A 17,887-nucleotide genomic window follows, 5' to 3' on the forward strand; every position below is an offset into this window, starting at 1 on the left:
CCGCCGTCCGCCAGGCTTTCCCGCCATTGCTGAACCGAAAAGGCGGTTTCCCGCTGCCACCTGCCCGGGTCGGGTCCTCATCCTGTGCCGGGTCCTGCGGCGCTGCAAAGGGAAGACCGACAGCCAGGCTGCACCACCAACGTGCTGTGCTGTGCGAGTTTGGTCCAGTCACCGAGCCTCGCGGAACCCATTTACTCCCCAGTAGAACCGGGAAACACCTGCCTTAGGGGGATGTTGTCAATTGTATTGCATTCTTCCTTTTTTTTTTTTTCCCCTCTCACAACTTTACCCCACTCGTTTGTGTGTGTGTGTGTTTAAGATTTTGTTTTATGTATTCATGAGAGGCACAGAGAGAGACAGAGAGGCAGAGACACAAGCAGGCTCCACGCAGGGAGCCCGACGTGGGACTGGATCCCGGGTCTCCAGGATCGCGCTCCGGGCTGAAGGCGGCGCTAAACCGCTGGGCCACCGGGGCTGCCCTACCCCACTCATTTTATTTTTTATTTTTTTTAAATATTTATTTATTCATGAGACACACACACAGAGAGGCAGAGACACAGGCAGAGGGAGAAGCAGGCTCCTTGCAGGGAGCCCAACGTGGGACTCCATCCCGGGTCTCCAGAGTCACGCCCTGGGCCGAAGGCAGGCGCTAAACCGCTGAGCCACCCAGGGATCCCCCCACTCATTTTAATTGACAGTGCTCCAGCTTCAGACCGGCCCATCTCTTCAACCTTCACGTCTCCCAACCTCCAAAGTGATTTCTTCCCACCCACCTCAGATCTTGTACCTTTTCTATTTTAAGCTCCCAAGAACAAAGTCCAAATGCTTGGCTGTCAACTTCATCCACTCTGGGCCCCTCCTCTCTTCCCTTCGTTCATTAGCAGCATATCTCATCTAGGCTCTGGGCCTCCAGCAGGGAATAAAGCAGACAAATTTCCTGCCCTCATGCTGCTTACATTCCACTGGGACAGAAGGATCAGATCGTCTGTGAACAAGTAAGACTGTTCCGTGTTCCATCACTCTTCCAAGCTTCCACCACAGGATCTGTTCAGGGTTCCTGAGCCAGCAACAGGTCCCACAGCTCCACACATTTGCAGATACTGTTCCCTCTGCCTAGAGCACTTCTGTTTCCCCCTGAAGAACTCCCTTGTCCTTCAAGCCTCTGCTCAGCTTTGCCAGGGGGAGTTCTTCTCAACTGCCTCAGGTAGAGGTGGCTGCTTCAGGCACCTTATATGCATGCTGTTCCAGCACAGATTACCAGGTATTTGAATTCTCCCCAGTTAGGGACACCTGGATGGCTCAGCAGTTAAGCATCTGCCTTCGGCTCAGGGCCTGATCCTGGGTTCCTGGGATTGAGTCTCACATGGGGCTCTCTGCAGGGAGCTTGCTTCTCCTTCTGCCTGTGTCTCTGCCTTTCTCTCTCTGTGTCTCTCGTGAATAAATAAACAGAATCTTAAAAAAAAAAATTCTCCCCAGTTAGACAGCAAGTGCCTGGGTCTGATTTATCCCCATATCCCAAGCCCTGGCAGTTGGTGTGGTCTTGGGGGTCTCCAGTGAGCATTCACTGATTCTATGAATGAGTCAAATCCAATGCCATCCACCAATGAAGGGTTGTTATCCAAAGCCTCTCAGACATCCTACTTTCATTCCTGATCTTTCAGGTTCTACGCATACATGATTGCACTCTGCACACTCACATAAGCACACCTCCCCCACGGAGGCCTCAGACTTCATGATTACTACATCAGGGCATGCATGTTCCCCTGAAAGCTGTGCCATCATCTACCTACTTCTGTCCATGTTCTCTGCCCCGATGTACCTCACCATAGCTGCTGTTCCTGGGGATTTCCTGCACCACAAGGCAACCACAGAAACTACCAGGGTTCGTGTCCCTGGTTCCCAAATCTCCCTTCTTACCTTCAGCCACACTGACAGAATCGCACCCACCTCCCCTGCCACCCCCAGCCCTCTCAGAGGGAACTTCAGGCCCAGGAAACAGGAGGCTGGCTGTCCCCAATGTCACCATGGCTGATTCTAAGGCAGAGTCAGATTGCCTTCGGGGAGCTGTCTTCTTGTCTGTCTTCTTTGCAGAATCCTGAGGCCCAAGATGAGGCCAGTTCCCACCCCAGCCCCAGGGAAGCCTTCAGGTGACACATACTCCCTCCTCCTGTTCTGTTCCTGCCAACAGAGAGACGTCAGACTTGGCAAGGCCTCTGTACACGTCCATAGCCTCCAGCGGTCAGACTCACTGCTGATGGTATTCTGTTCCTACCACAGGCTCATACATTATGCAGGATGGTGGACAGTACACTGGGCCTGCCCTCTTGAAGACAAACCAATGGGATGGGTGATGTATGCACCCACTCTGCCAAGGCCACTTCTGCCCATATCACACCATTTGTTGGAGGCAGGGAGAAACTGATTTCACAATAGCCAAATCAACGTAAGGTCTTCCTCTCCCTAAAGTTCAAAGCCTGAGATATCAGATATGATCGTGTGGAGTTTTCCACAGTCCCCAGGAAGGAGAGGAAAAGATTATGTACTCTCAGTCATCCTGGGGTGAGGCAGGAGACCTGAGACCCACCAAACACCCGGGAGATGAAGGAAACCTAGTCAGGCCTGTGCTCAGGCATGGGAACAGAAACTGGCAGCTCCAATTTTGATCTTAGACTTTCAGCCCCTCCTATGGATATCAGACATTATTGCCTCCTAGAGACTAAGAGGACGTTATTAGCCTCCTTTTAGGAAAATGAAAGGCCTATGCTTAGTCACCCCCAGAGAATAAGAAGTCAAGGTGACCAGAGGTAGAGCAAGCATCAATCAAGCCCTCTTCCCAGACTTTATCTTATTTAATCCTCACAGTAGATCTGAGTGGCAGGAACCATTATTTCCATTTTATACATGAAAAAGGTCCTGATGTGGTTGAAAAAGAATTTTAGGTCAGGTAAGATGTAGGTTTGGATTCTAGTTGTGCCACCGTTTATCTGTGTGATCCTGGGCAAGTCAGTTACCTCACCGAGCCTAAGTCTCACTCATCTGGAAAATAGGAATCACCTAAGACCACAGAGGTCTTGTGATAATTGGAGGAAAGGTATGTAGAGTCCTCGGCATAGAACAAGGGCTCCTGAAAAAATATAACCAGAACAACTAGGAATGAATATCACAGTGAGAAATTACAAGGTGGCACATAGGAACCATGCTTTACACACCTCTCATTCACTCATCCTAGCAGCCCTGGAGAGTACTGCTCCTGTTCCTATCCTCCTTCTAACAGGTAGTAAATCACTTGCACAAGCTCTCCTGGCTAATAAGTGACAGAACTAGGATTCTAGCCCAGGCAGTGGAATTTTGTGTGTATATAACAGAGGCTCAGAGAGGTTCTGACATTTGATCAAAGTCACACGGCCAATCTACAGGAGAAAAAGGGGCCTGGCCAGACTCTTCCTTTTCTCATTCCATTCACCTACCGTGCCCCTCAGTTTTTTCTACTGCACAGACAAAGGGTGGGGCTGGACTTGTTTAGAACAGCACCTCACCTGGGACAGGTACAATAAGAGTACTAAATAATAAATGCTCTGGCACGCTGGGCGGGACTCTCCCCAAAGCACGGGTAGGGGGAATTGGACCCTTCCCTGGGTATCATGTGGGAAACAGGCCACTTCTAGCTGCTTATTGTTTACTTATTCACAGCCTTCGATGATATCACACCGGCACACCTCCCAGGGCCCAGGCTGCGCTCCACCCAGGCGGAGAGGATGCGCAAGGCAGCATTTGTACACAGGAGCCTGGAGTCGCAGGAAACGGTAAACTCCAGGGCCCGGGGGAACTGTGAGACAGGTGCATGAGGACTGCGCGGGGTCGGGGGGAGTGGGGCGTGGGAGGGGTGGTGAGAGACTCACCTGAGCCACCAGACTGGGGCGGGGAGCCGGGACCGGCCCCTAGGGGGCGCCACGCACGCAGCCCGTTTGGGGGTGGGGGGCGCTGTCCCCAGGGCCGTAGAGTCCCCGCGTAGAATTGGCGGCTGGCAGGTCTCCCTTCCTCCTCGGGGAGTTCAGGCACTCCTGGAACGCCCAGACCAGGGACCACCGTGTGTGGCACGCGGCTCGGCTCGGGTTTATTTTACACGCTACACCCATCTGCAAGAAAGCCGGCGTGCACACGAAAGCTATCCTCTTTCCAATCTCTCTTCAACACTTTCTGATTATTCCGGGAGTACGTCTCATTTTGCTGCCAAAAGCCCTTTAACACCTCTGTATCCGTGCTTATCTTGCCATGTCTTGTCTTTAACAAAGAGAGTGCAGGCCTCCAGCTCAGAATTCGAAGCAGGTGACAGTATCTAGCTGGAAAGTTAAAATACTTTTTTCCTTTTTTTAAAAAAAGATTATTTATTTATTTATTTATTTATTTATTTATTTATTTATGATAGACAGAGAGAGAGAGAGAGAGAGAGAGAGAGAGGCAGAGACACAGGAGGAGGGAGAAGCAGGCTCCATGCACCGGGAGCCCGACGCGGGACTCGATCCCAGGACTCCAGGATCACGCCCGGGGCCAAAGGCAGGCGCAAAACCGCTGAGCCACCCAGGGATCCCCAACTTTTTTCCTTTTTATTTATATTTTGTTACCTTCTATTTACAACGAGTGATACTGGTTTTCTACTTTTCGGCAGTGATAAAGAGTCTCCTTTTAAAGTACGTGGTGAGAGTAGATGCTCTACAAATCAGACAACTAGGTTCAACTCCCAGCTATGCCACTTAACTGCCTGTGAGACCTTGAGCAAATCACACAACCTGTCTGTGCCTCGCCTCCCTCCTCTGTAAAGGGAAAGTAATAATGGTACTTAGGTTGTTGTGATGATCACAAGTTTAGTAAATGTAAAGGGTACCTGACATCTAGCATGCACTGTATGGATGTTTGCTATTAGGTCAAATAGGGCAAAACCAAACAAACAAAACCCCGAAGTTTAGAGAAAACCTCTTTGGTTCAGTCATACCATCGTCCATGTGAGAAAGCACAGTTTTGAAGAAGATAATTAAGTGGCTGAGCTAAGAGCTCTGGATTCCCAATCCATTCACCAGCCATTTCAGTCTTCGATAATTAATGTAACCTCTCACTGCATTCATTTGTGGAATGGAACTAATACTACTTCACTGGATGTTGAGATGGTGCCTGTGAAGGTGGCTAAAAACCCGAGTTGGTATGATGGCTCTCATGCATTTTGACAGGGGTAATATCGCCCCCAAGGGGACAGAAATAGGTTTTTGGTGGCAAACAAACAAACAAAAAAACAACCAAACCAAACCAAATTAAACAAACCACCCCTCTTTCTAGTTACTACTAAGCACAGGTAGTGTATCTGTGTTATCAATATTTCATGATGAGTGGTGATTAGGAAACAAAATGTCTAAAAAAGGCTGCTTTGGGGAGAATAATGGAAAAAAAGTGAGAAACAATGCCCTAAACCCATTTTTTTAAAAAAAAGATTTTATTTATTTATTCATGAGACAGAGAGAGAGAGAGAGAGAGAGGCAGAAGCAGGCTCCATGAAGGGAGCCCGATGCGGGACTCGATCCTGGGACTCGATCCCGGGTCTCCAGGATCGCGCCCTGGGCCAAAGGCAGGCGCCAAACCGCTGCGCCACCCAGGGATCCCTCTTCTCTCTCTTAAATAAATAAAAATCTTAAAAAAAAAAAAACGTATCCTACTCGTGGTTTAACCTTTAATTTGATGTTCAGAGATGTTTCCTATCCAGAGGAGGAAAATGGAGTAAAGAAGCAAGAACTATTCACAGAGATAAGCTCTGAAATTGTGACTAATGTCTAAGTTGTATTAAAATGATGTGTTTTTTTTTAACCTTGCAGTTCCTTTAGGAAAATGAGTTTGTGGGTTTTTTGTGTGTGTGTGTGTGTTTTTTTATATCTGCGTAACATTATAGAGACCAATGCAGTCAGAAACTAAGATTTTAAAAATCCTACCTCATTCACTTCCTGTGTAACCTTGGACAAGGTACCAAACCTCTCTGTGCCTGTTTTCCCATCTCGGTAAAATAGACACAATAATAAACAACCCACAAAGCTGTTCCTCTGTTAATAAGGAAATTAGACACCCAGATCAATTTCTGGCCCATAGTAAAAGCTCTAAAAGTAGCTTTTAGTGACCTGGAAATATTATACCAGCTTCACAGAGAATTATTGAGGTTCACAGAGATTGGCCCACCATCATTCAGAGAACAGAACAGCTTAAATTTGTTTAACATTTTAAAAATTCTAGCTTAATTTAATTAAAGTGCACACATTTTAAGCGTACACCTTGGGCACGCTTACCTATGTGTAAAGTGGTGATCAAGATAAGGGCATCCCCAACACCTCAGAAGGCTCTCTGGGGTCTCCCCTCCGTCAACACCTCCCCCCAAGTTTAGTGCAATTCTGATTTTTCACCGAAGATATGCTACCTGTTTTGAACTTTGTCCAAATGGAGCAATACAGTTTCTTTTATTATCCACAGAGTCTGAATTTGAAGCCAGATGGTCCCACCCTAGAAGTTGCCATCTTAACTATTATCCTATACTGTTCTGCCTTATAAAGCCATGACTCCTTCGGGTGTTCTTCTTCTGCTGCTCCTTTTCCTTACTCCTCTCTCAGCTCTGCCCGAAATGAAGCTCTCTATCAAGCCATCGACGAGTTCTAATTGGTCAGTTCTGCGTGAGAAGCCCCGTCCACAGCCAGATGGGTGCCTCTGGCAGGAAGCATATGATTGGGCACATGTGTCAGGAGGTGAACCAATGGGGGAGAGCATGTTCTAAACTGTCCACCTGTCCACCAATGGGAGCATGGTATTCCCGCCCTCTTCAACTGCCTCTGCTGCCCTGCCCCAGCCTCGTGCCCTTGCAGTTTGACACCTCCCTTGTGTCCTAAAAGAAGGTCCCCTCACAGCTGCCTAGGAGACGCAGGATGGCGGGCCCCAACCCCCTGCATCCCCCCTGGGCCTTCTGCACCCCTCCCCTCCCTGGACTGGATGGGAGGGGAGGCTTTTTCAGACAAAAATGACATATATGTAAATAAGTATGTTTTCAGGAGTTCTATTGTTTCTCCCCCCCCCCCTTTACTAATGGATAATGCCTTGGTTTTTCTTTTTATTTTAAAAAAAGTATTATTTTAAATTTTCAAATATCTTTATAATTTAAACACCCACTTTCCTTTTTCTGAGTTCTGGGTGCCGATGAGAATCACCAGCCTTCCTCTGCAGCCTCCACCTTGCCCCTCAGAGGTGAGAACCTAGGAGAAGGGAGAGGTGACTGGAATAGCTTGGGGGCAGGCAGAGGATGGGCTGGGGTGGAGTTAATAAGGAGCAGGTACGTCTTTAGGGTTGAAGGATGAAGAGAAGGAATTTTAACGTGTGAGATGGACTGGAAGGTGGAGACCAACTCCAAGAATTTTTTTTTTTTAAGATTTTATTTATTCATGACAGTCACACAGAGAGAGAGACAGAGAGGCAGAGACACAGGCAGAGGGAGAAGCAGGCTCCATGCAGGGAGCCCCACGTGGGATTCGATCCCGGATCTCCAGGATCGCGCCCCCGGGCCAAAGGCAGGCGCCAAACCGCTGCGCCACCCAGGGATCCCCCAACTCCAAGAATTACAGGAAGAATGAATGGAATTGTTGGAATGGGTTGATAAAAAAAAAAAAAAATCAGATGTCCAGCTGTCCTGGATGAGAGATATTTAAAGTGCAACAAAAATCCCAAAGGGAGGTGCCTGGGTGGCTCAGTCATTTAAGTGTCTACCTTGGGCTTAGGTCATAATCTCCAGGCCTGGGGTCCTGGGATTGAGCCCCATCTTGGGCTTCGGGCTCGGTGGGGACTCTGTTTCTCCTCTCCCTCTGCCCCTTCCCTGTTCATGCTTGCTCTCTCACTCTCTCTCAAGCAAATAAAATCTTAAAAAAAAAAAAAAAGATTCCAAAGAGATTAGGGAAGACCAATGCCTGGTGGTTTAGAGATGGATGGATCCCATGCGCCACTGAGTTATGGGGGTAAAGGGAGTGTCCAGGTCTGAGGGACACTGTGCGTTCTCACATTCTTATCTTTTCTCACCTTCTCTACCTCAGACAGGCATGACCCTGCTCTTTGTACTGGGCTGCATTTTCTTTCCACTGAGTTTTGCTATCCTCTGCTGGGGCCTGCAGAACCACTCCAACCTGCGGATGGACAGACCAGAGGCTGTTTTGGTGGCATCCAAGTAAGAGGCCAGGATGAAGGTGTCCTTTCTGGGGTCAGGGCTGGTGGAGATGATCTCTTGCTTTCAGGAATAGTGGTGAGAGCAGAAACAGAGAGAGAGCATGCCCATGTGTACACACATATGCGTGTGCCAGGGGGAGATTAAGAGTCAAAAGAAACTGGCTATGAGATCTTTTGCAAGTCTTTAATCTCCCTGAACTTCAGCGCCCCTCCACTTGCGAATGGGTTTACTAAGAACAACTACCTTCCAGTCTTCATCGAGATGTTTTGTGAGGATCAGGTGAATTCATGTCTGTGAAGTAGGTGTGGGAGACTCCTGCAAGGGACAAGGCTATAGGCTTTGCGGGGATAAATGGTGAGCCAGAAAACTCAACATTCAGCCCATCAGATGGGGCAGCAGCAGTTCGGCTCCAGTCAAACGTACGGAGCTAGAATGTGGGCTCTGTGTTGTCTATCTGATTCTTTAAAAAAAAAAATTATTTGAGAGAGAGAGAGAGAGAATCACAGGCAGAGGAGGAAGCAGGCTCCATGGTAGGGAGCCTGACATGGGACTCCATTCCGGGTCTCCAGGATCCGGGCTGAAGGCGGCGCTAAACTGCTGAGCCACCCAGGGATCCCCCCCTTTTTTTTTTTTTTTAAGATTTTATTTATTTAATCATGAAAGACACAGAGAGAGGGAGAGGCAAAGACACAGGCAGAGGGAGAAACAGGCTCCCTGCAGGAAGCCTAATGCGGGACTCCATCCTGGGTCTCCAGGATTACGCCCTGGGCCAAAGGCAGGTGCTAAATCGCTGAGGCAACCAGGGATCCCTCATATGATTCTTTCTTAAAAGAAGTTGAGCTTTGATGTGAAATCTCCTAATTTTCAAGCACAACTGAGAATTTAAGAAAGTACTGTACTGGCAACACCATACTGGCTGCGCAAAGCATGTTTGTAGGCTGGATTTGGCCCTGATGCTGCAAATCTCTGACCTGTTCGACACAGCCTAACACACATGTGAGCTCTCATGGAAACGTGGGTAGGAGAGGGAGCTGACCGAAGGCAGAATTTACTTGGGTGTCTAGGTGGATTCCTGGAAGACAGAAATGTGTCTTTGCTTGCTGAAATTCATGTCATCCAGAGAGAAGCCACACGGCCACCAGGTTTGTTGCCCTCAATCAAGTAGTGATGATGCCCTCCCATAACCCATGCCCCATCCGCCCCAAACTCGGCTTTGCTCTTTGGCTTTGGAGCACTCCAGTTTTGCCAGTCTCATAGCTGTGTTATCTTGGGCAAGTTTTTTGTCTTCTTCTTCTTCTTCTTCTTCTTCTTCTTCTTCTTCTTCTTCTTCTTCTTCTTCTTCTTCTTCTTCTTCTTCTTCAATCTCTAAACCCATTTCTTGTCTATAAAACAGATATTACCATCTGGGAAGATTAAATAAGAATGAACATACACCATCTTGCCTAATGCCCAGCACCTAGAAAACACTTAAGAAGTTGGGTCCTGGGAATCCCTGGGTGGCTCAGCAGTTTAGCATCTGCCTTCTGCCCAGGGCATAATCCTGGAGTCCCTCATCGGGCTTCCTGCAGGGAGCCTGCTTCTCCCTCTGTCTGTGTCTCTGCCTCTGTGTGTGTGTGTGTGTGTGTGTGTGTGTTTCATGAATAAATAAAATCTTAAAAAGAAAAAAGAAGTTGGGTCCTTTTCTCCCCTAAATGAAGCCCTGAGGTCAAGAAGGGAGGTCCTTAACTCCTGCTAAAGGCGAGACCTCTCAGAGTCTGTTCCTGCTGCATACCACTAGAGGGCAGCACAAAATTGCAAAATCCAGCCCTTTGCCTCTTTTGGGGAGGAAATGGAATGGTCTTTGGATCGGTAAAGATAAATTGTAGGGTTACTTATTGAGGTGTACCTTAGGGTGGGCCTGGAAACCAAAGTACGGTTTGGGTCCAGGACTCACATCATGTAGAAGTTCATAGGACAGTTGGGTTCAGGACAGGAGGGCCAAATTTCAGGAAGGCAACACAAAAGGGTGAGAAGCAGCTCAGAGGCCAGTGGGATTCCAGCTGCACCTCCAACATGCAGTGTGACCCTAGCCAGTCACTGCGTCTCAGTTTCCTTGTGGATGAAATGAAGGGTCTGAACCAGCTGGTCCCTGGGGTCCTGCTGCTCTTTGAAGTCCCTGAGGAAGGGGAGCCAGGAAGATAATAAACCTGAAGAAAGAGAAAGTGATCCGTGCTTAGGAGAAGCCAGGAGAGGCCAGGCACCCTGAAGGACAGAGGCAGAAGCATCCTCGAGTTCCAGGTGGGTTTTCACGGAGGCAGGGTTTCCCCACCCTCTTCAAACCCTGCAGCCACTCTGATACCCAGCATGGAAGGGTTTCTGCCTCCTCTTAAGTGATCTTGGGGAGGGCCACTGAGGCTCCAGGACCATTTCTTGACCTGTATAAAGGGGGCAAGTGCTGTTATGTCAGTGCTATTACAACCGTTAGACAAGATCACAGGACAGACTCTCAGCAAAGACAGGACCTAGAGGCACTTGACTTAAATCTTGGGTTTTCTTCCTTCCCATTGGAGTGAAGGATGTGAGGGGTCTCTGAGCCTGAAGAATGCTGTGTTGGGGTGTCTTTATTCTCACCCAGTCCTTAAACTCATCCTTCAGAGACAGCAAGATGTACCACTTTGTCTCACTGCCTCCTCCTTTTTTCCTCTCTGATGGAGTGCTTCCCCTAAACTGGGGCCCCAGCAGACCGCTGAGAAACGAGTATTTGGAGGCATTGAGAGAGGAAAAAATGGTAGCTGTTTTCAACGTGCTGGTGGGAAACAGGGTCAAGCCCCCTCCCAGCTGGCCAGGGAGTCCAGGGTCACGTTCCTCCCCAAGAGGAGATCCGACCCTCCCCTGGCCCATGTCCCCAGCAGCCCCCTGTGCCGCAGCTGCTGTCTCTTTAAGGGCCTCCCCCTCCCTTTTTCTCTGCTCCCCCCCATCTCTGTCGCAGCCGCTGCTGTGGCTCAGAGCTGCATGGGGAGACGCTGCTGCAGGTCCGGTTTCTTGGTGTCTGGTCGGTGCCATCATTCCCCGCCCCTCCCCCGCCCTCCCCAAGCGGGTGACTCCCCCTCCCCCTCCCCCTCCCCACCGAGGGGGCAGGGGGCTGGGCAGGAACTCTGGATAATGCCCCGTGCAGCCTCCCTCCGGGCCGGGCAGCTCGGTAGGGACCGTGGCGGCAGCAAGAGGCGGGAGAGTGCTGACCGCTGACCACTTGCCGGGCAGCTCCTCTTGTCTCCCTCCCTCCCTCCCTCCCTCCCTCCCTCCGGCCGTCCCTCCCTCCCTCCCACTCTCCCTCCCTCTCAGGGCTGGCACCACAGTCCCACCCCGCCTTCTCGGGTCCTCCCAGCCTCTCCACGTAAGCCCCCCCTCCCCACCTGCCTCTCCTCTCGTTCCCCTCCCCCACCCGCATCCTCCTCCTCCGGTACCCTCTCCCTCTCTGTCCTCTTATCAAGTCCTCTCCTCCTGTCTCGCTTCCAACCCTCCAGCCAGCTTGCTCCCGCTCCCTTTCCCGGATCCTCCCTCTCCCCAGTCTCTCCCCATTTCCCCCAGTCTCATTTAACTCCCTTTCTCCCTCGGTCTGGTCTGACTGGCCTGCCCCATCCCGTCCCCGCCCTGTCCCTTTTGTGCCCCTTTTTCTTTTTCTCTCTCCTTCCCCGGCTTGGTGTCCCTGCTCCACCTCCAACTCCCTTCAGCTCGGCCTCCCTGTCCCCTCACGGCCACCTGCCTCCCTGCCCGAGGCCTGAGCCACCATGCTGACCCCAATGGTGGCTGGGGGGGTGGTGTTCCCCGGACTCTTCCTCCTCTCCAAGAACACGCTCCAGCGGCTGCCCCAGCTGCGCTGGGAGGAGGCCGACGCGGTCATTGTCTCAGCCAGGTAAACGGCCTCCCTTCCCCTTGGCCCCGCTCCCCTTCTCAGGCATCATGGGGGTGGAAGGGACCCAGTCCTCCCCTGGACCCCTTGGCCCATTGGGGCCTGGAGGTTACTGAAGTGGTTGGTGGGCTGTTACCTCCAAGCCTCCTGCCCCCCTTGCTGCCTTACTGTCTGTCCCAGGAGACCTCGTCCAAACCCAGCCATCTGGTCTACTAGTATCCAGACTGCTTTCCTGTCTTCTCCCCCATTCACTCTCCCACCCTCCAAAACAGGACCAGCATGGGACTCAAACATTTCTACCAGATATTAGGGAGTGAGGCAAGGGGCAGAGAGCTGTGTCTTACTCAGGGCATATGTTTGGGGGTACAAGGGACAGAGGAATGAACAGCAGAACTCTGTACAACCTGGAACGAGGGCCAGAGTTGGGGAGGGGGCATGGGCACACAGAGTGAGCGGGAAAGTGGCCAGGAGAAGGGGGGACTTGGTGTCAATGAGGAGTGGCATGGTGACTAGATGGCTGAGCGCCACAGGAACAGGCCCAGGGCTTCCCCTCACCACCCAGTGTTGGCCCTTTGCTGTCCCTCCCCGGGAAGAGACCTTGTTATCAGCATTGTCTCACCTCAAGATGACCTCCCTGGTGTCCTCCTGAGAGGAGGGTTACTCTGTGTCCCCGACTGGCCAAGAAAAGGAAGACAGCAGCCAGGAGTAGGGTGTACAGAGTAGTAGTAGCTGCAGTGGGGCGAGTCCTGGAGCCTGAGGTGAAGGGCGAGCTGTGGGCAAGCTCACCTCAGGCAGAGATGGGCAAGAGTGGCCTGAAAAGTGACTGAGTCTGAAGGGCAGTAATTGGAGAGTAAAGAGGAGAAACAGAGGACTGCATCTCCCTGCTCTACCTCTGTTCCCTCTTTCTCCCCCCAGGCTAGTGTCCTCTGTCCAAGCCGTCATGGCCTCCACAGCTGGCTACATCGTCTCCACCTCCTGCAAGCACATCATTGATGACCAGTAAGTGCCACCAGACCACCTTTACCCAAGTTCCCTCAGCCTGCATGTGTGTGTGACTCCTGAGTACCCCAGGTCTTCTAGAGGACTCTTTCAGTGGTCCCCAAGCCCTTCGCTTGGGACTGAGCAAGTTAACTGCATTAGCTGCAACTCAACACCCAGAGATAAATTTATCCATGTCCTGTCCTTAAAGGTCAGACCAGGGGGAAAGGAGTGGGGATCAAAAGAGATTGTCGAAGCAGCTCTTAGGCTTCCTGGGTTCTCATGTCATAGTAGGTCCCGTATGCCCATTCCTCTCCACTTCCTCCCACCCTGGCATCCCTCAGACCCCTTGTCTAACCAGCATCCGATGGGGGTGCCTCCCTTCTCACGCCAGGCTCACCCCTCCGCTCCTCCCAGAATCCACGTGTCCAGTCTCAGCTCCTTGCACAAGAGGGAGACAGAGGAGAGAGATGACAGAGACAAGGCCACAAACGGTTGGGCCATGGGGGGTTGGGGGAGGGGAAGGGTGAAGAGGCCAAAATTTGGCACTGGCAGCTGCTGCAGTGCCTGGCGCTTGCCAAAAAAGCCCGGACCTAAGAGGTGGGGCCGGAGGAGGAAGGAGAGGGGCCCTGTCCGTGGTGCTGACGGGCCGGCTCCAGGTGACCCGCGGGCTGGGGCAGAATGGCCTGTCAGGGTGCTGAAGACACCCACGCTTAACTTCTGGCCCTAACCCCCTTCTCTAGTGCCTGTTGGGCCGTAGGAACATTGTCTGGATGACCCTGATCTGGCGGCGCTCCTCTTTCTCTACAGATGAGTTCCCTTCTCTGTGGAGTGAGGTACAGCGCTTCCTGGAAGGGCTGCCCTGAGGAGGAGTTGAACTGTGTGTGTCAAATGCCTAAAGCAGTTCTGGTTCTCACACAGTGGGTGCTTAACTCTTTCTTTCTTACGCATTTGGTAACTAGGCTTCCTCTCCCACCCCCCCACCCCCTTCTTCTCCACTCCTGGGTCTAAGATGAGCCTGGATTCCCAGGCATTTCTTGCCCTCGCCTTTTCACACAGAGGTCACCTTTCCACTTTTACATGCCCCCCCACCCCCGACCCAAGTCTGTTCCTGTTCCCTCCCCTGTAATCCTCAGGTGGGTGGGGAAGATCAGGGTTAATCCAGGGACAACAGCTGTTCCTGTGTCTGAGCACCTAACTGCTGAGAGCACCTAGCTGCTGAGAGCATGGAGATGGGTTTAACTTTCAAGTTGCAGCATGGGGTCCTGGAGGGCAGTCCTGGTCCCCCCCCCAAACCATACGGATCCTGCAGCTGGCTCTCCCAGCCACTCTTGCTCCAGCTTACCCTGGGCCAGTTGGATCCCTTTCCATCAGGGTTCTCCCTGCTTGCCTGCCCTGTGTGTCAGACCTGGGCTGCTGCTCCCCCTCCTCTCTCCCTTTCCTGGTCACACGCTCCAGCATGGGTCTCAGGTTCTCTTTGCCCCAAATCATCCCTGCCTGTTCCCTTGCAGGCCAGTCTTCCCAGGGTTTGCATTTTGTCTCCATCTCACCTGATCCTTCGCGGACCTACCCCCAGCCCTCATTCCTCTTCTCCCTTCTGCAGCTCCTCATATTTGGTCTCAGCAACTTTTCTGTGTCACTCTGGCTGATTTTGCTTTCATCCATCCATGTAGCTGGGCCAGTTCCCTGGGCCAACCTCCCTGACCTCGCACCCCCACTTCGGACCTGCCACAGGGCTACAGCATTTAAGAGAAAGTACTCAACATGCTGAGTCAAGAAGAAAAATGCAATGTTGCATATTCATGCACTTTTCATTTTTGTTTACTCTCAAAGTACACAGAACTTTCTCTGCTCTTGGCTCCTTTTGCTCAGCGTTTTCTCCTTAATGCTTGGCTGTACCTGAAAAAAACAAGAGGTTGGGCCACATTCAGGCAGAACAAGTACACCGACGACACCACCAAATCCCCAGTGAGGCTTGTCGGTGACACCTGTCTGCAATCTTCTAGGGAGAGCCGGGCTGAGGGCTGGGGGCTTTTGAGCCAGACTTCCTGCAATTGGCTATTCCTTGCCAAGTTACCTAGCCTCTCAATTTCCTCAGCTGTAAAATGGGGGTGATAACCATCCTTACTTTGTATAGGGTTTCTGTGGGGAGTGAATAAGTTCATGCTTGTAAAAGGTTTTGGATATTAGAACAGTGACTGCATGGCAGTTGGATGTCAGCCCATACGATCCCTCTCCGCTGCTCTTGCCTCTTCTGCTGTTATTTGCTCTAACCTCAGATGTCTGTCATATAATGCCTGAGTTTGCTTTCTCACTATGTTGCTGCCCTGTGATCTGTGGCTGTCCTTTGGTGTCTTTTCCCCTCCACCATACTGCAGTGAGAGAGAGAGAGAGAGAATGAATGAATGAATGAAGAATGAATGAATGAATGAATATGAAAAATGGCTGGGTTCTGAGATCAGCCAGTCTGGGTTTAATTCCCAGCATTCCTACCTACCAGCAGTGTGACTGTCTGACCTTGGGCTAGTTTCTTGCACTCTACCTTTGAGCTCCATTAACCAGGAACTAGGTTGTTTTGATTATCACTTGGGGTCTGACTCCTGTGGCACATCCAGGGTTGACTCTGGCACCTAGTTGCTGCTCTGTCCATCTCCTTTCTTCTTTGACTCTTCTCTTTCTCTCTGCCCAACAGACACTGGCTTTCCTCTGCCTACACGCAATTTGCAGTGCCCTACTTCATCTATGACATCTACGCCATGTTCCTGTGTCATTGGCACAAGCACCAGGTCAAGGGGCATGGAGGGGACGAAGGGGGGGCCCGAGCTCCGGGCAGCACCTGGGCCGTGGCGCGCGGCTATCTGCACAAGGAGTTCCTCATGGTGCTCCACCACGCCGTCATGGTGCTCGTATGCTTCCCGCTGTCTGTGGTGAGTTGAGGTGCTGAAAGCCAGGGCCCCCTGTCCTACTCACACCAGCACTGCCAGAGCCTGGGAAGCCCTGCGGCCAGGTCCCAGTAGCAGGGCAGGCCCAGGATGGAAAGTTCCCACAGAAGGCTCCCCACCCCTACCCCTGCCCAAGCACCCCTGCCCCAAACAGCGGGAGGGCCTGGGGTCAGCCTGGCCTGGACTGGATATGCCCAGCCAGCCGTGGTACCTGGGAGTTGCGGTTGCATGTCTCTTGGCCTCAATTTCCTCATCTATAATGCAAGGTATACAGTCTCACCTGAGGGATGGTTGGAGGGATACAGTGAGGTCACACCTGTGGCTTTGCTACTGTGCATACGTGTTCATACTTTCAGAGTTAAGCATCTCCAAAATTGGCCGATAGAGAAGGGAGGGAGGGAGTCCAGGGTGAGGCCAGGCTAGTTCCTCCTTCTCCTCCGCAGGTGTGGCGTCAAGGCAAGGGAGATTTCTTTCTAGGCTGCTTGCTGATGGCTGAGGTCAGCACCCCCTTCGTCTGCCTTGGCAAGATCCTCATCCAGGTGAGACTGTACCTGAGGGTATTTGAGCCTGAAGGGAGGGCGCTTTCAGGGACCTGCAGGAATTCTTTAACATGCCAGGTCTGGGGGGGCTACAGGCCCGGGTTAGGGGAGGTGGGGCCTGGAGGGGCTGAGTAGGGGAAGTGGGCAACCCTTCCCCTGCTGCCCCTGCTCTCTGACCTCCCCGCCCACCCACCCACCCACCCGCAGTATAAGCAGCAGCACACTCTGCTGCACAAGGTGAACGGGGCCCTGATGCTCATCAGCTTCCTCTGCTGCCGGGTGCTGCTCTTCCCCTACCTGTACTGGGCCTACGGGCGGCACGCCGGCCTGCCTCTGCTTGCGGTGCCTCTCGCCATCCCGGTGCACGTCAACCTGGGCGCCGCGCTGCTCCTGGCCCCCCAGCTCTACTGGTTCTTCCTCATCTGCCGCGGGGCCTGCCGCCTCTTCCGGCCCCGGGGCTCCCCGCCTCGGTCTCCATGTCAGACCCAGGACTGAGGGTGGGGCCGGGGACCCGCCCCACCCCGCCCCTTGGGGACTGGGCTCTGGGGCTGCCAGGCAGCGGGTGGGAGCCAGGGGCCTCTTGCCCTGACAGCCCCTAACAGATGGACTCCAGGGGGGTGGGACATCTCCCCTCAGGGGCAGAGGGGCAGGGATCAGGTGAAAAGGCAGGCAGGGAGGGGGAGCCTCTTCCCCCAGCAGTGCCTGAGCTGAAGGTAGCAAACCCCTTCCTGCGCACCCTTTCTCCCATTACCAACCTTGGGGCCCTGGGGAAGCAAAGGACAGAGGAAGGGCTAGAGGGCCATGGGGAGACTGACTCAAGGGGACTGGGACTCAGAGAATGTGGGGGAGGCCTGTCACCAAGGCCATCCCAGCCCCCTGCTGCAGACTCCTCTCGGTTCCCCACCATCCAGGAGGGAGGGGGACACCCTAACTCACCCCCCCTCCCCCGCAGGCCTTGCTTGGGGCTAGCTGCCTCCACTGCTCCTTGGGGAGGCCAGCCTGAGGAATCTTATTTATTTTATTTATTTGCCCAAATTCATACTAATTTGTGGGGGTGGGGGGAGGGAGGTAGCTGCTACCCCCAACCTTCCCAGTGCTGAGCAATCCCGGGGGCAGGTGAGGGGGAGCCCCATCCCTTCCCAATTAGGCTGCACATCTTGCCCTCAGGCCCTGGCATGTCCCTGGTGCTACAGACCTCTCAAGGCTTCCTCCAGTCTGGGGTCAGGGGACCCTGGGAGGTGCTTTACAGACCGCTAATAAAGACGATCTGATCTGCGTGAACGCCACCAAGGCCCTCTTCACCCAGTTC

At 52.4% G+C, this 17,887-nt stretch overlaps 1 protein-coding gene and 1 long non-coding RNA gene across 7 annotated transcripts; one reads left to right on the forward strand and one right to left on the reverse strand.

Annotated features, from left to right (window-relative positions):
• The first annotated feature begins 923 nt into the window (after positions 1 to 923).
• TLCD3B (TLC domain containing 3B) lies at positions 924 to 17,864 on the forward strand. Of its 6 annotated transcripts, XM_072836484.1 has the most exons (10): positions 924 to 1,261; positions 2,092 to 2,257; positions 3,691 to 3,803; positions 6,502 to 6,770; positions 7,204 to 7,263; positions 8,100 to 8,230; positions 13,035 to 13,118; positions 15,790 to 16,024; positions 16,483 to 16,578; positions 16,842 to 17,864. In XM_072836484.1, the coding sequence occupies exons 4-10, from the start codon at positions 6,723 to 6,725 to the stop codon at positions 17,175 to 17,177; spliced, it is 990 nt and encodes a 329-aa protein (XP_072692585.1). In that variant the 5' UTR covers positions 924 to 1,261; positions 2,092 to 2,257; positions 3,691 to 3,803; positions 6,502 to 6,722; the 3' UTR covers positions 17,178 to 17,864. The 6 variants fall into 6 exon arrangements, with proteins under 6 accessions (XP_072692585.1, XP_072692586.1, XP_072692588.1 ...); XM_072836485.1 differs by lacking the exons at positions 924 to 1,261; positions 2,092 to 2,257; positions 3,691 to 3,803; positions 6,502 to 6,770 and adding an exon at positions 6,797 to 7,058; XM_072836487.1 differs by lacking the exons at positions 924 to 1,261; positions 2,092 to 2,257; positions 3,691 to 3,803; positions 6,502 to 6,770 and adding an exon at positions 6,797 to 7,058 and having other exon boundaries at positions 8,104 to 8,230.
• On the reverse strand, positions 14,901 to 16,244 carry LOC140638704 (uncharacterized). Its single transcript, XR_012035699.1, has 2 exons — positions 15,934 to 16,244; positions 14,901 to 14,996 (listed from the first exon to the last, which is right to left on the reverse strand). It is a non-coding gene; the product is annotated as an uncharacterized lncRNA (long non-coding RNA).
• Positions 17,865 to 17,887: the final 23 nt, after the last annotated feature.

This window comes from Canis lupus, chromosome 8 (genome assembly GCF_048164855.1).
Source record: "Canis lupus baileyi chromosome 8, mCanLup2.hap1, whole genome shotgun sequence".
Taxonomy (NCBI): Eukaryota; Metazoa; Chordata; class Mammalia; order Carnivora; family Canidae; genus Canis; species Canis lupus.